We start from the raw sequence: 12,364 nt of genomic DNA on the forward strand, positions 1-12,364 counted from the left end.
GAGTCTTTTTTTGTTTTTACTCATGTTAATCAGAAGTGTGTCGGCACTGATATAAGAAGACCAGACGGAAGGACGGACACCCTGTATTTCTATGTTCCCATCGACGCGTCGCGTGGTAGACAAAAATACAACGACATCTTAAAATCATTTTCAATTTAGATTCATATTAATTTGCACTTTGGTCTTCGGGGATGTGTATGTTTTTGGTGTTTTGAGATAGACATGATGAACAGGCCTGGCACAGCTAGTTAAAAACGCACCTTTTCACAAAGTGGGGAGACAAAACGACCCACAAACGATTAGCAAAGTTGCCGTTTTGTGGGTGGCATCTTTGTCACAAAGGCGTCAGAAAAAAGCCCGAGTATTCACAATCTCTTATAAGGAGTTTTCTTAAAAGTATACAAGTGATGTAAATCAAAAGGGTTGCTATTGCTTTATTTACATAAATAGAAATGTGGAATATACACAGCAACTGGCAAATTAACAACAATCAAAACCAAAGACATATAGATAACACGTGACCAATGCAGGATGGACAACAACATAGAGAATGGAAGTATATTTTACTGCTAATCTGTTACAGTATAGTTTTAGTAAAGATTCGTTGGTCTCTTGAATATGAAAGATAATAAGTACATTTGTATTTAGTATTGCAAGTATGAAATCTGTCAAATTATAAAATCACATGTTCACAACAATAGTCAGATTTAAGCTGTAACAGCAACAAAGTTCAATCTCCTAGAACGTATTTGTTTGTCTTGATTAAAATCAAACCATTATGACATAAGGAGATGTGATATGATTGCTAATTACACAACTTTCCATCAAAGACTAAATGACGTACATATATATCTAAGATCTCCCAATTAACATCCCACTAATCCTATGAACTGCTTATACAAAAAGATATTTTGTCACTAAATGATTTATCATAATTTATAAAATAGTACATCATAATGTATGTTAAATAAATTGTGTACCCTTGGCTAGTTTTACCAGTGTCCTTTCGACAGTTCGTCCCGCACTTGGTATACTAGTATACTATTAGGTTTATACGGATGATTTCGTAGGATTATGTACAGTTTTTAAGCTTTAACTTTTAAACAATGTACCTGGTGTTAGTACATACACTTGAGATTCGCATCTTGTAATTTTTTTCTCTTTTCGACAGATTGCTAAAGTTTGGCCTTTTGAAATATATTGCGCCGGTTTATTTTTTAACCTATATTGAAGGTGCACATACATATAATATGTATATTCTGAGGATCATTTTTCTTTAATGACTTTTCACAGACGACAGAATGTTGAACTTGGTGTATTTGAGTAAAATTTTGCATTCAGTTTGCAAGGTTTGTCCGACTAACTACGCACACAACCCACACGTTTACATCATACATAGTATCCTGTATCTTGTATTGTATCAGGATGTTGATTTTCTTTTTAATTTTCACAACTAACAGAGTGTTTAACCTTTCTTGACTGCTGCACTAAATGTGTTTGTCAGACACAACAATTCAAATTGCACTGTATCGTCCTGTAAATGCATGAAATATTTGCCACCGGACTTTGAGCAACCATCTACCAATCAATTCAAATTGTACCTCAATATCAATGTTTACCAAATTACGTTATTCCAAAACGTCACAAGTTTTCTGCCAAATTTTAAGCGTATCGGTCAACTTTGAAGCAATGTATATATAAAAAAAACAAGAACGATGACATATGTGTTACTATATATATAAATAAGGGAATGTGGTTTGATCGCCAACTCCGTACAAGAGACCAAGTGACAATGAAAGGCCTGAGTTGGTCCGGTAATGGGCCGATTTTGGCCTCAAATTTCAGGTTCATCGAACGAAAGATCAGTTTGACCACGTTTTAAACACTTAAGTGTCTATTTTATTTAAATCAATTAGTTTAAGTGAAAGATTTTAACTGACTAAGTCATAAAAAAACGCACCGATTCAAGCTGAAATACGAAAAATCTACCCAAATATGCTGAAAAATTTCATTTTTCAGATGTTTTTTTTATCTCAAAAAAGAAATTGGCCGCATCCGTGTTCATCCTCAAACTTTATATATGTTATGTATTATCATAAAATACAACTTCCATTTCAATATCAAGGATGAACACGAATGCGGCCACTTTCGTTTTACACGAAAACCGTCTAAACTTTAACTAAAATGCTAGAATTGTGAAGTTCTCAGTAAATTATTATGACTTAATGGTGCTTGTACCCGATATATGTGCATTGTATTGTCAATAACAGCCCATATTTATGTAGCAGAAGCATTTTACTGACCAATAAATAACTAAAAGTTTACATTTTAACAATTTTGTAAAACTGTAATATTTATGGGCAAAAAAAGGGTCTTACTGGACCTATTCCTTTACATCAATAGGTCAATAAACTGCCTTCATCAATGAGCAAAGACTATACCGCATAAAGTCAGCTACAAAAAGCCCCGAACAATTCAAACGAGAAAACTTACGAACTAATTTACGTCCAAAATAATGAACGAAAAACAAATATGTTACATAACAACAAACTGAATTTTAGGCTACCTGACTCGGGACATGAACATAGAGAATGTGTCGAGGTTAAACACGTTTATAGGAGGCAATCCTCCCCTTACCTGGGACATAAACTGGATCCCTGTTGTGTTCACTTATCGCTTAACTAACGCTGCGAGGCTTAAGATGGAATGGCGGACCAGTTTAACATGGGACAGCGGTGTAATTTAACAACATAAGAATAAACAAGAAATCAGTTTAAAAGGCTTAACTCATCAGATGGATACAAATATAATACATCTAACAAAAACAGAGTGCACATGGAAAGGAACTTATACATGTACATCCGAACAACCAAAATATTTTAAGTACAGATCTTAGACTACTCGCAGTTACTGACAATTGGTTGAAAGCTAATAGCAACTAATGCAAAAAGCATGCATCTTAGATGCATGGATTCAGTATACAATCCTGGATATTACGTTAGTTTTTAGTCTTTCTCCTCCGTATATAAGAACAAAGCCATCTATTGAAAATTTTTGGCCACGAGCATCACTGAAAAGACATGAATTGTCGAAATGCGCATCTGGTGCAAGAAAATTGGTACCGTTAATTTTATTTGGAATACGAAGGAATATTGCCCACTTGCAGGGGAACACGAAACTGCATTGAAAATGAAAAAAATAAAGAATAGAAAGAGAAAAAGATAGGCTAACAGTTTAAGAATAAATAATAGTGGGCCTCTAGAATATAAAGAATAGAGAATAACATGCAAAATTTGTTAAGAATACAGAAAACTATAGCGTAAATAATATTAAGAATTAAAGAACACCCACCTCCCTCCTTTTCTAGACCCTCTTTTATCATATATATTTTACTTTTGATCCTTCTCGGAACGCTCGGTTATTTTTTTAATTTAATTTTTTTGAATCGTCTTTGAATTCTCATAGCATATGATGTGTGTCAACATTTTTTTTTACTGAAAAATTGTAATAGTGGTCAGGGGCATCCCAATATTTATCTTAGTTGTTGAAAATAGCAACTGCAGTTTTTCTAGCGAATAACTTGTCATAACAAACTAGACCCTAATAAGTTGATGCATTACAGGAAAGCAGTATTTTACAGCCCCCCCCCCCCCACTCACAAAAAAAAAAACGATCAAAGAAAAACATCCCCCCCCCACACACAAAATTACAATAAAAAAACCGCTGTTGCTAGTACAATTGTAGCTGGACAATGACATGCGATCCCCAATGCTAGTTAATACGGGTCCAGTACTAGTCCATAACTTGTGTGCATTGTTTAGTTGATACAATCGTAAAATGAGTGTGCGTCTCTTGGCAAAAGCAATTCACGTCAACATTTCTTTTTACATTTGATCCCATTATATTTTTGTAGCATTCTTTACAACGATTATTAATTTATGAACACTTGCAATAGTCCTTTGAATATATAGGCATTTGCTTTGATAGATTCTGCCAGATTTGCAACTTGCATAATTAACTAATTAGAAATTATAGTAATTAAATTCTACAGGTCACGCTTGGTACCGAAAGGACTACAACTTCAATAGATAAGCCTACCCGGCCTAGTCCACTTGTATTTTTTCTATCTGATGAGTTAAGCCTTTTTCAACTGATTTTTATAGTTGGTTCTTATGTTATACTGTTATACCACTGTCCCAGGTTAGGGAGAGGGTTGGGATCTCGCTAACATGTTTAACCGCGCCACATTATGTATGTATGTGCCTGTCCCAAGTCAGGAGCCTGTAATTCAGTGATCGTCGTTTGCTTATGTGTTAAATATTTGTTTTCGTTCATTTTTGTACATAAATAAGGCCGTTAGTTTTCTCTTTTGAATTGTTTACATTGTCTTATTTGGGCCTTTTAAAGCTGACTATGCGGTATGGGCTTTGCTCATTGTTGAAGGTCGTACAGTGATTACAGTTGTTAGTGTTTGTGTCATTTTGGTCTTTTGTAGATAGTTGTCTCATTGGCAATCATACCACATCTTCTTTTTTATATTTAAATTGAAGTCCAACCTAAATAGGTATTACAACATCGTTAACGGAGAAGTTGTATGTAAAAAAAATATGTTGTATGATAGCCAATGGGACGAATACTTTTTATCCACCAGGTACCAAAGCATGATGCGAGTTAAAGATTGTAATATAAGAAATGTGCCTTGATATATTCATAGACACAGAGGCTTGTCACTTTTTTGTTTATCTTTTTATTGGAAAATATTCTTTAATATTTCGACTTATTTAGAGTTTTAAACATTTATCAATGCGATTTGAATATAACGATAGTTCATGTATTTTGCCCCTCTTTCCTTTTCCTCGCCTGTATGGAAAGCAAGTACAATGATACATGTTTCCGACTCCACTGTTAAAGTACAGATGATACATGTAGTTATTTAACGACTTTGCGTAAAATATTTTTAAGAAAGAAGTGCAAGATATTCCATTGTTCAAACACGAATCATATAACTGTCATTTCCTCTAAAACTATAAGTCTAGACTTCGTCTTGTTGTACAGGGTAAAATTGCCTTTTATCTTTTAAAGATATGTTTTCCATGTTTTTTTTATAAGATAGGTCTATGTACCTTCTATTTGAGTAAGTTACATGTACTTGTATTGACTGTCATTTGTTTTTTTTTGTTGTGTGTATAGTTTATGCTGTGTAGACCCGTAAGTTTTTGAGATGCTGATCCAAGACTAAAAAATGTTTTTATAACTTTTCTTTTGTTGGAAATTTGCCAGAGAGAGTCAAAAGATTGATGAGTAATTGTAATATGTATTTGTCGTTTACAAATCTTCTTGAATTATGTTAAAACAAAATGACTTTGTCACATCAATTCTTGTTATTTCAATTAAAAAAGTGTGCTAAGTATATGTTAAATGTAATTATTGCCAAAAAAATAAAAAAATAAAAAAATAAAAACTTATTTGATCATGAGAGACAAAATACGATTCCTGTCAAAGTACATATGCAAGCTGTAAAATTTTAGGATAGAATAGGCGATAAATGAAATATCGAATGACTGATAGTTCGATAACTTATTTTAGTTTTGCGTATTTAAAAAATAAAAAAAAAAGTATTTATAAATTACAACGGGAGCATTGTTTTCGGACAATGTATAATGTTATAAATCATACAGATATGATAATTGTTTGTGCCTTATATTGATTGATATTGATACTAGCGGTGGTCTTCTATTGCTCTTTTCGGACCAGATCTTTCTGTAAAAGGTGATAATTGTCACATTTCACTGCTGATAAACCCCGTTGATTGGAGGAAGGGCGACATATCGTCGATGGAATGATATTATCTATCGACTTTGTTTGATTTCATTGGTAAATTGTGTGTCAATTATGACACGTGACTCGCTGGTTCTCTTTGTTTGTAATGTTTAACGTTCATCCTCACACACAATACTGTTTTGCAGAGAGAGCTTCATGTAGCACACGGAGTTCAACATCTCGTGACTGGACTTAACGGATAAGGAAAATAAATATTACAAAAGTGAAATATTCGTCAATAGATTTAACGTTTAAGTAGTTGTGCGAACTAGCCGATTCTTAAAAAACATTCTCTCAATGTGTTTTGTGTCAAATATTATGAAGGAATATTTCTATTTCAGAAACTTGGACTTTTTATAAAAACTTGATAAATCGATCGATAACCTTCCGAATGGTACCGATTTAAATTTGATACTGAGGCCGCATATCTAGTATTGTTAAGGCTTATTGTGTGCAGTAACATATATAGTACATATTGTAGTATTATATGTCTCTTTAAAAAAAATACATAAGTTTTATAAACAGAGTGAATAATGACTCGTGCAATTCCAGAAGTTTTAAAGCGATACTCGAAGGAAACGATCGTTGTATGCGAATGAACCATCCTAACTTACCGAGTTACAAGATTTTGATGGTTAAGAAATTTACGCAGTACATCAAACAGAGCTCGAGAAGAGATCAAGAACCGATCAATTTGTGTTATTATTATTAAAACGAAATTATTAAAAATTATACATGTATAATAAATGATATTACCAATATGCCAAAACCAATCCCAAATCAGCTATATTTGTCATATCATAGCTTGACCAGTAAAGCTATGGCAATATTTGTCAATATAATCTGCATCTTTCAAATATATCAGCAAATTAAAAGCAAATATATCTATTTACCATACATTTCTAGCTGTCTGAAATATCTTTCTTTATCATTTATTTGCATATGTATTCAAAGTTACATATGCCCAATATATTTACACATACATTTCTAGCTGTCTGAAATATCTTTCTTCATCATTTATTTGCATATGTATTCAAAGTAACATATGCCCAATATATTTACACATACATTTCTAGCTGTCTGAAATATCTTTCTTCATCATTTATTTGCGTATGTATTCAAAGTTTCATATGCCCAATATATTTACACATGTCATTGATATTATCATTTGACCACATTTCTCAGTTCAACAAATTGTCTGCAAATCTATGTATTTACCATACATTTCGGAATATGTTCAAAGGCTTTTGATATGTTATGATTTGACATACATTTCAGTTGACAATAAAGACTAACAAAATTATTTCTTTACAATACATTTGACAGGTCTCTGCAGATTAAAGGAACTGATGCTTTACACCCCTCTATAAAGTTCTCGTTTTGAATTGGTTTACATACCAGGAAAATGTAAATGCACCTTACACTTTATAACCCCTATACAATCATTTGAATGATGATACTTTGCTACCTGGACAAAGAAACACATTTGCGAATAAATTTACATCATAGAAAAATACATGACAAAGATTTCCATTTGCAGAGGTATACAAATACATAGGTTTGAAAAAGTTTTGCGATGGTCATAAATATATATAAATTCTAAACTTCAAAATGGTTTGATTAGGTGTTTATATCTTTTATAAACCGCGGTCTCTCATAACCGCCCATAGGAGGGTATAGTACAAGAAATATTAATATTTACTGCATGTAAAGACAAGATAAACTAAATGCAGCGGTTCGTAAATATATGTAAATGTCGGTCTCTGAAAACATTTACATAACATTTGCGTACCTCTTCAAATCCGGGATTTCGTCTAGTGTGACTTGGGACAGGCACATACATAAATAATGTGGCGGGGTTAAACATGTTAGCGGGATCCCAACCCTCATCCTAACCTGGGACAGTGGTATAACAGTACAACATAAGAACGAACTATAAAAATCAGTTGAAAAAGGCTTAACTCATCAGATGGACAAAAAATACAAGTGGAAGTGGCCGGGTATTTAACTTTATTAATTTCTTTTAATATCCCAGATACTTTGTATTTTGAATAATAAAAACATATGAGGATAAAAAAAAGTTTCAATTTTGAAAAGCTGCCTTGAAGACTCTCATGCTTATTATTACTTTCAAGAAGTAGAAACAAATATTTACCACGAATCAGAGATACATTTAAAAACACTTAAATTCCAACTTCATTAAAAACTCTTGTTCTCTGACTATTTGCATACGTAATACTGAACCTGCAATCAACGACTGTAAATAGTTTGGATTTATTTGAAACATATGTGACTGGTGGTCGTTTAGATTTTGACATATTGTAAAGATTCCTGTTAAGGGGGCTCCTGGGTATAAATCTTTTTTTTTTTCTAATATAGGATTTCGCTATATTTTTCTTTAAATAAACTTTATCCTATACCTTATAGAAAAATAAAATAAAAATATGGGGTCACCGTTCATTTAAGCTCACAATCTGCCATCGAAAAAAGCATGCATTTTTGTTTAGGTACTTTTTTTCTGTTGAACTAATAGGAGAAAAAAAGATAAAATCGAAATAAAAAAAGAACCTAATATAAGAAATTGCCTAAATTTTACAGTTGTTTAGTTTGAGTGCAGCTTATTTAAAAAAATAATAAAAAAATATAGGTCACCGATGAGTTTAAAAAAATATTTCAATTTTAATGCCAAAAAATGTAATTTTTTCACCAAAGGGAGATAATTTGGAGCTTTTTCAATGATATCAACATTTTAAAAATCATTTCGGGCTGAAACGCCTTAATTTTTTTGGGTTGGTTTTTAAACCATATCATAATGTTACAAATAATAGTGTAATGAATAAAATTTGTTATGAAAAAAAATGTTTAAATATTTGCTGATTTTTTTGTACCCACGATGCCTCCTTAAAGTCTAAAATTTGACATTTTGATGTTGTCAGTTAGTACTTTCATCTCTGCGTATAACATCAACTTCTTATCTACATTCATTCAAAACAAAAGGAGCTTGCAGTCCAATTTTATAGTTTCCTATATAGCTATAAATTTTTATCAATAAAGATAGGAGTGTCCATGAGACAACTCTCATCCAAGTCGCAATTTGTAAAATTAAACCATTATAGGCCAAAGAACGGTCTCCATAACGGATGCTTGGACTCATATTGAAGAGCAAGCTATAAAGGACCCCAAAATGACAATGTGTAAAAGCATTCAAAAGGGAAAACCAGAGGTCTGATATAAAACGAGAAACGAGAGTCACTTATGACTGATGAACCACATCAACACACGAGAACTACTAAAACAGTTATACTTAATTTTGATTGTAGTGAAAGACCTGATGTAATCTTTCTACAGGAAGTCATTGTTGATACGTTGGAGATGCTGTCCAGGAGGTGTCTAGATTATACGTTCATAGAATCAGCTGTTGAAAGTTATTTCACCGTCATAATGGTGAAACACAAGGTTGTACAGGTTACGGACTCGAAAATCATTCCTTTTACTAGCAGTACACAGGGAAGAGCGTTACAAAAAGTGGAGGTACAGAAAAAAATGGATGATATTTTGAAATTTGACCTTGCTTATTCCTCTCCCCCCGCCCCCAGTTTTTGATAGGGCTCGTGTTGCTTAGTCTTTAGTTTAATATGTTGTGTCTTGTGTAGAGTTTCTGTTTGTCTTTATCTGTTTTAGCCATGGCGTTGTCAGTTTGTTGTCGATCTATCATGAGTTTGACTGTCCCTCTGCTATATTTCGTCCCTCTTTTTGAACAAGTTTGAAAATTTGAATAATTTTTTCGTTCAACAGTTCAAAGTTTCCACACTATGTCATGTTTTACCCAGCGCACGACTTGGGTTAACTTTTCTAGTTTTCAAATCATATTTACTTAAATATCAAAGATTAAGGCAAGTCATTTTTTAATAAATCATAGTAGGAACGTGCAAGCATAAATAAATGCAACAGTATTATACCGCTGTTCAAAACTCGTAAATGACAGAAAAAAAACAAATACGGGTTAAAAACTAAAGCTGAAGGAAACGCATTAAATACATGTATATAAAGAGAACAACGACACAACATTAAAATAAAATGTAACACACACAGAAACAAACTAAGAATTAGACATAAAATTCTTTAGTGTCAACCGAAGTAGATCGACAGTCATTTTAATCAAAGTGATAAAAAACAATGAAACATTTTGATTTTAATTTCTTGCAACAAATGGAAAATGAAACGGTATACAGTATATTCTTATTTAATATGGACTCGTTTTCAAAGCTTTCAATAATATAATCAAGCCAAACAAACTATCACTATATCTGTTTTAGTGTACAATAAAAGCTTTACCTTGTGTGTTGATGACATCACATTTGGAAAGTATGAAAACCAATAGCGATGAAAGGAAACATCAGATGAAAAGAGCTCTACACCATGTGGTAAATGCTAGTCGAAATAGGACTGTTCTTTTTGGCGGAGACTTTAACATTAAAGACAGAGAAGTAATTAATGAGGATTTAAATTATAATTAAAACAAATTGGAAGCTGCTGCCAAGTCAGAACTGCAGCCGGTCCATTGGGTGTATTTTGTTCCAAATGAAGCGACATTCTTGAATCCATGTGATTTTAAGTATAGAATAATATATGTAAAATGTAAATTGTTCCCAATACTAATGATGCTCTAACCCATGTATAGTTTACCTAAGCTGAATTTGGCATTTTTTTCTGTTGGAAATTTGGGTCATCGATGCTTTCCATATTTCACTTGCTTAGGCCTTTAAACTGTTATGACTAGTGCGTCACTGATGAGTATTTTTTTATTAACAATACTGATTCATTGTTCATTTTGTTTAAAACAGAACATCTAACATGTCTAATTTGTCTTAAAATGTGTCTGTTATTACTGTGAATTTCATATTCTTTTTGATTATCATAAGTATTTTACTTGTAGATACGTGAAATGAAGGGACTTCCTAAAGGTGTCCTGGACCTTTGGATAGAAACTGGAAGGAACAAAGACACACAGTTTACGTGGGACACATCTATCAACACAAATCTGAAATTTGCTGAAAATCAAGACTTCAAACCTAAAATTAGATTCGATCGCATTTATATGAGACATCCAAAAACAGAACCCGTTATATCTCCAGTGTCGTTTCAGTTGATTGGTCAAGAAAAAATTCCCACTTGTGATTGTTTCCCTAGTGATCACTGGGGTATTCTTGTACATTTTGACATAAACAAAAGTAATACAAAATAGTCAGAATGCTACCACATACAATGTACATATTGACTGAACTCTTTTTTGTCATGCAATGATCGAACAGTTACATTAGGTTTCGTAATGTGGCCGTCGATGATTTACTGCACTGTGATAAGCAGTATAGTGACGCTTGTACATTTAAGCGCTTTTATGCGCGTCGAACTACTATTACTTCTAGTTGTCAGTAATACTGCACCCTGTTGACGTTGTTGTTCAGTGATGGGATTAACGGTATTAAATGTACAAAAAATGTAAGCAGATGCGATATAACTTCGAAAATAAAGTTGTATTATATACTCCGGTACAAGACGAAGTATATTTAAACTGCATTAAGCAATAGATTATGGATATTTCAGTGCATATATCTATTCCAGATTTGAGTTTTTGAGGTTTTAAAAATTATGAGGCCAATCACATGTTGATGGTGGTATTTATCTTTCTTAACCCAGTCGTGTCCGGACATTAATTGACTACGTCTTAAAAGTAATGGTATATTCAAACAAATAAAAGGGTTTCAAGTGGTTTCAATATGATCGTTGACAAATCTAGTTGTGTTTTGTCCAGATTGACTCAATTTTGATTTGATTACGTTCATATTTAAATTGTCATACTTTTTTTTTAATTATGCGCCGGTAAATAGTTGTCTTAGTAACTTTCTAATTGTGTTTTGTCGGCCTTTTGGTGTGTGAATTGACATGTATACTGTTGAAAATTATCAGTGAAATTAAAAATAATAAATATGGGAACAAATGACTTGTATTGAATTTGAATTATTGAATAGAGAAAGAAAAAACGAGGATGGAAAAAGAAAAGACAACAGCCGCTTACAGATAATTGAGAACAATAAGAAACCATCGATGACCTTGGAAATTGAATATCGCCTTGTTTTACTGAAAAGCAATCTTTTGAATACTTCATCTAGTCATTTTGACCATACTACAACATACATATAACTAAATCCTGATTGAAATATGAAACGTTCTTTTACGCTTGTTCTACATGTAAAGCATGAAGAAAAACACGTATTATTTTCTTATAATATTTTCTTTAAATGTGGAATGGAACATTATTGAAGGTATTGCAATAATGTTTACGCTACCAATGTTACTGCTGCAGCTAATTTACATATCAACAAAGTATTTCGATATAGTTATTCTCGAGGATAAATCTTTAGAAAGTCAAAAACCAATAAAAAAATGTTAAACAGCTTGATAAAACCTACAGACGAGGATATTTTGTAAGGGAGCCTTAGGCTAATCGTCATAACTTCGTTTTTGAAAGTGCTTCGCAAATGGT

The 12,364-nt window shown here is 32.5% G+C and overlaps 1 protein-coding gene across 2 annotated transcripts; it reads left to right on the forward strand.

Annotated features, from left to right (window-relative positions):
* The first annotated feature begins 9,144 nt into the window (after positions 1 to 9,144).
* On the forward strand, positions 9,145 to 11,775 carry LOC134690982 (tyrosyl-DNA phosphodiesterase 2-like). 2 transcript variants are annotated; one of them, XM_063551168.1, is made up of 3 exons: positions 9,145 to 9,351; positions 10,137 to 10,307; positions 10,757 to 11,775. In XM_063551168.1, the coding sequence occupies exons 1-3, from the start codon at positions 9,193 to 9,195 to the stop codon at positions 11,063 to 11,065; spliced, it is 639 nt and encodes a 212-aa protein (XP_063407238.1). In that variant the 5' UTR covers positions 9,145 to 9,192; the 3' UTR covers positions 11,066 to 11,775. The 2 variants fall into 2 exon arrangements, with proteins under 2 accessions (XP_063407238.1, XP_063407239.1); XM_063551169.1 differs by having other exon boundaries at positions 10,137 to 10,244.
* The last annotated feature ends 589 nt before the right edge of the window (positions 11,776 to 12,364 follow it).

This window comes from Mytilus trossulus, chromosome 11 (genome assembly GCF_036588685.1).
Source record: "Mytilus trossulus isolate FHL-02 chromosome 11, PNRI_Mtr1.1.1.hap1, whole genome shotgun sequence".
Lineage (NCBI taxonomy): Eukaryota > Metazoa > Mollusca > Bivalvia > Mytilida > Mytilidae > Mytilus > Mytilus trossulus.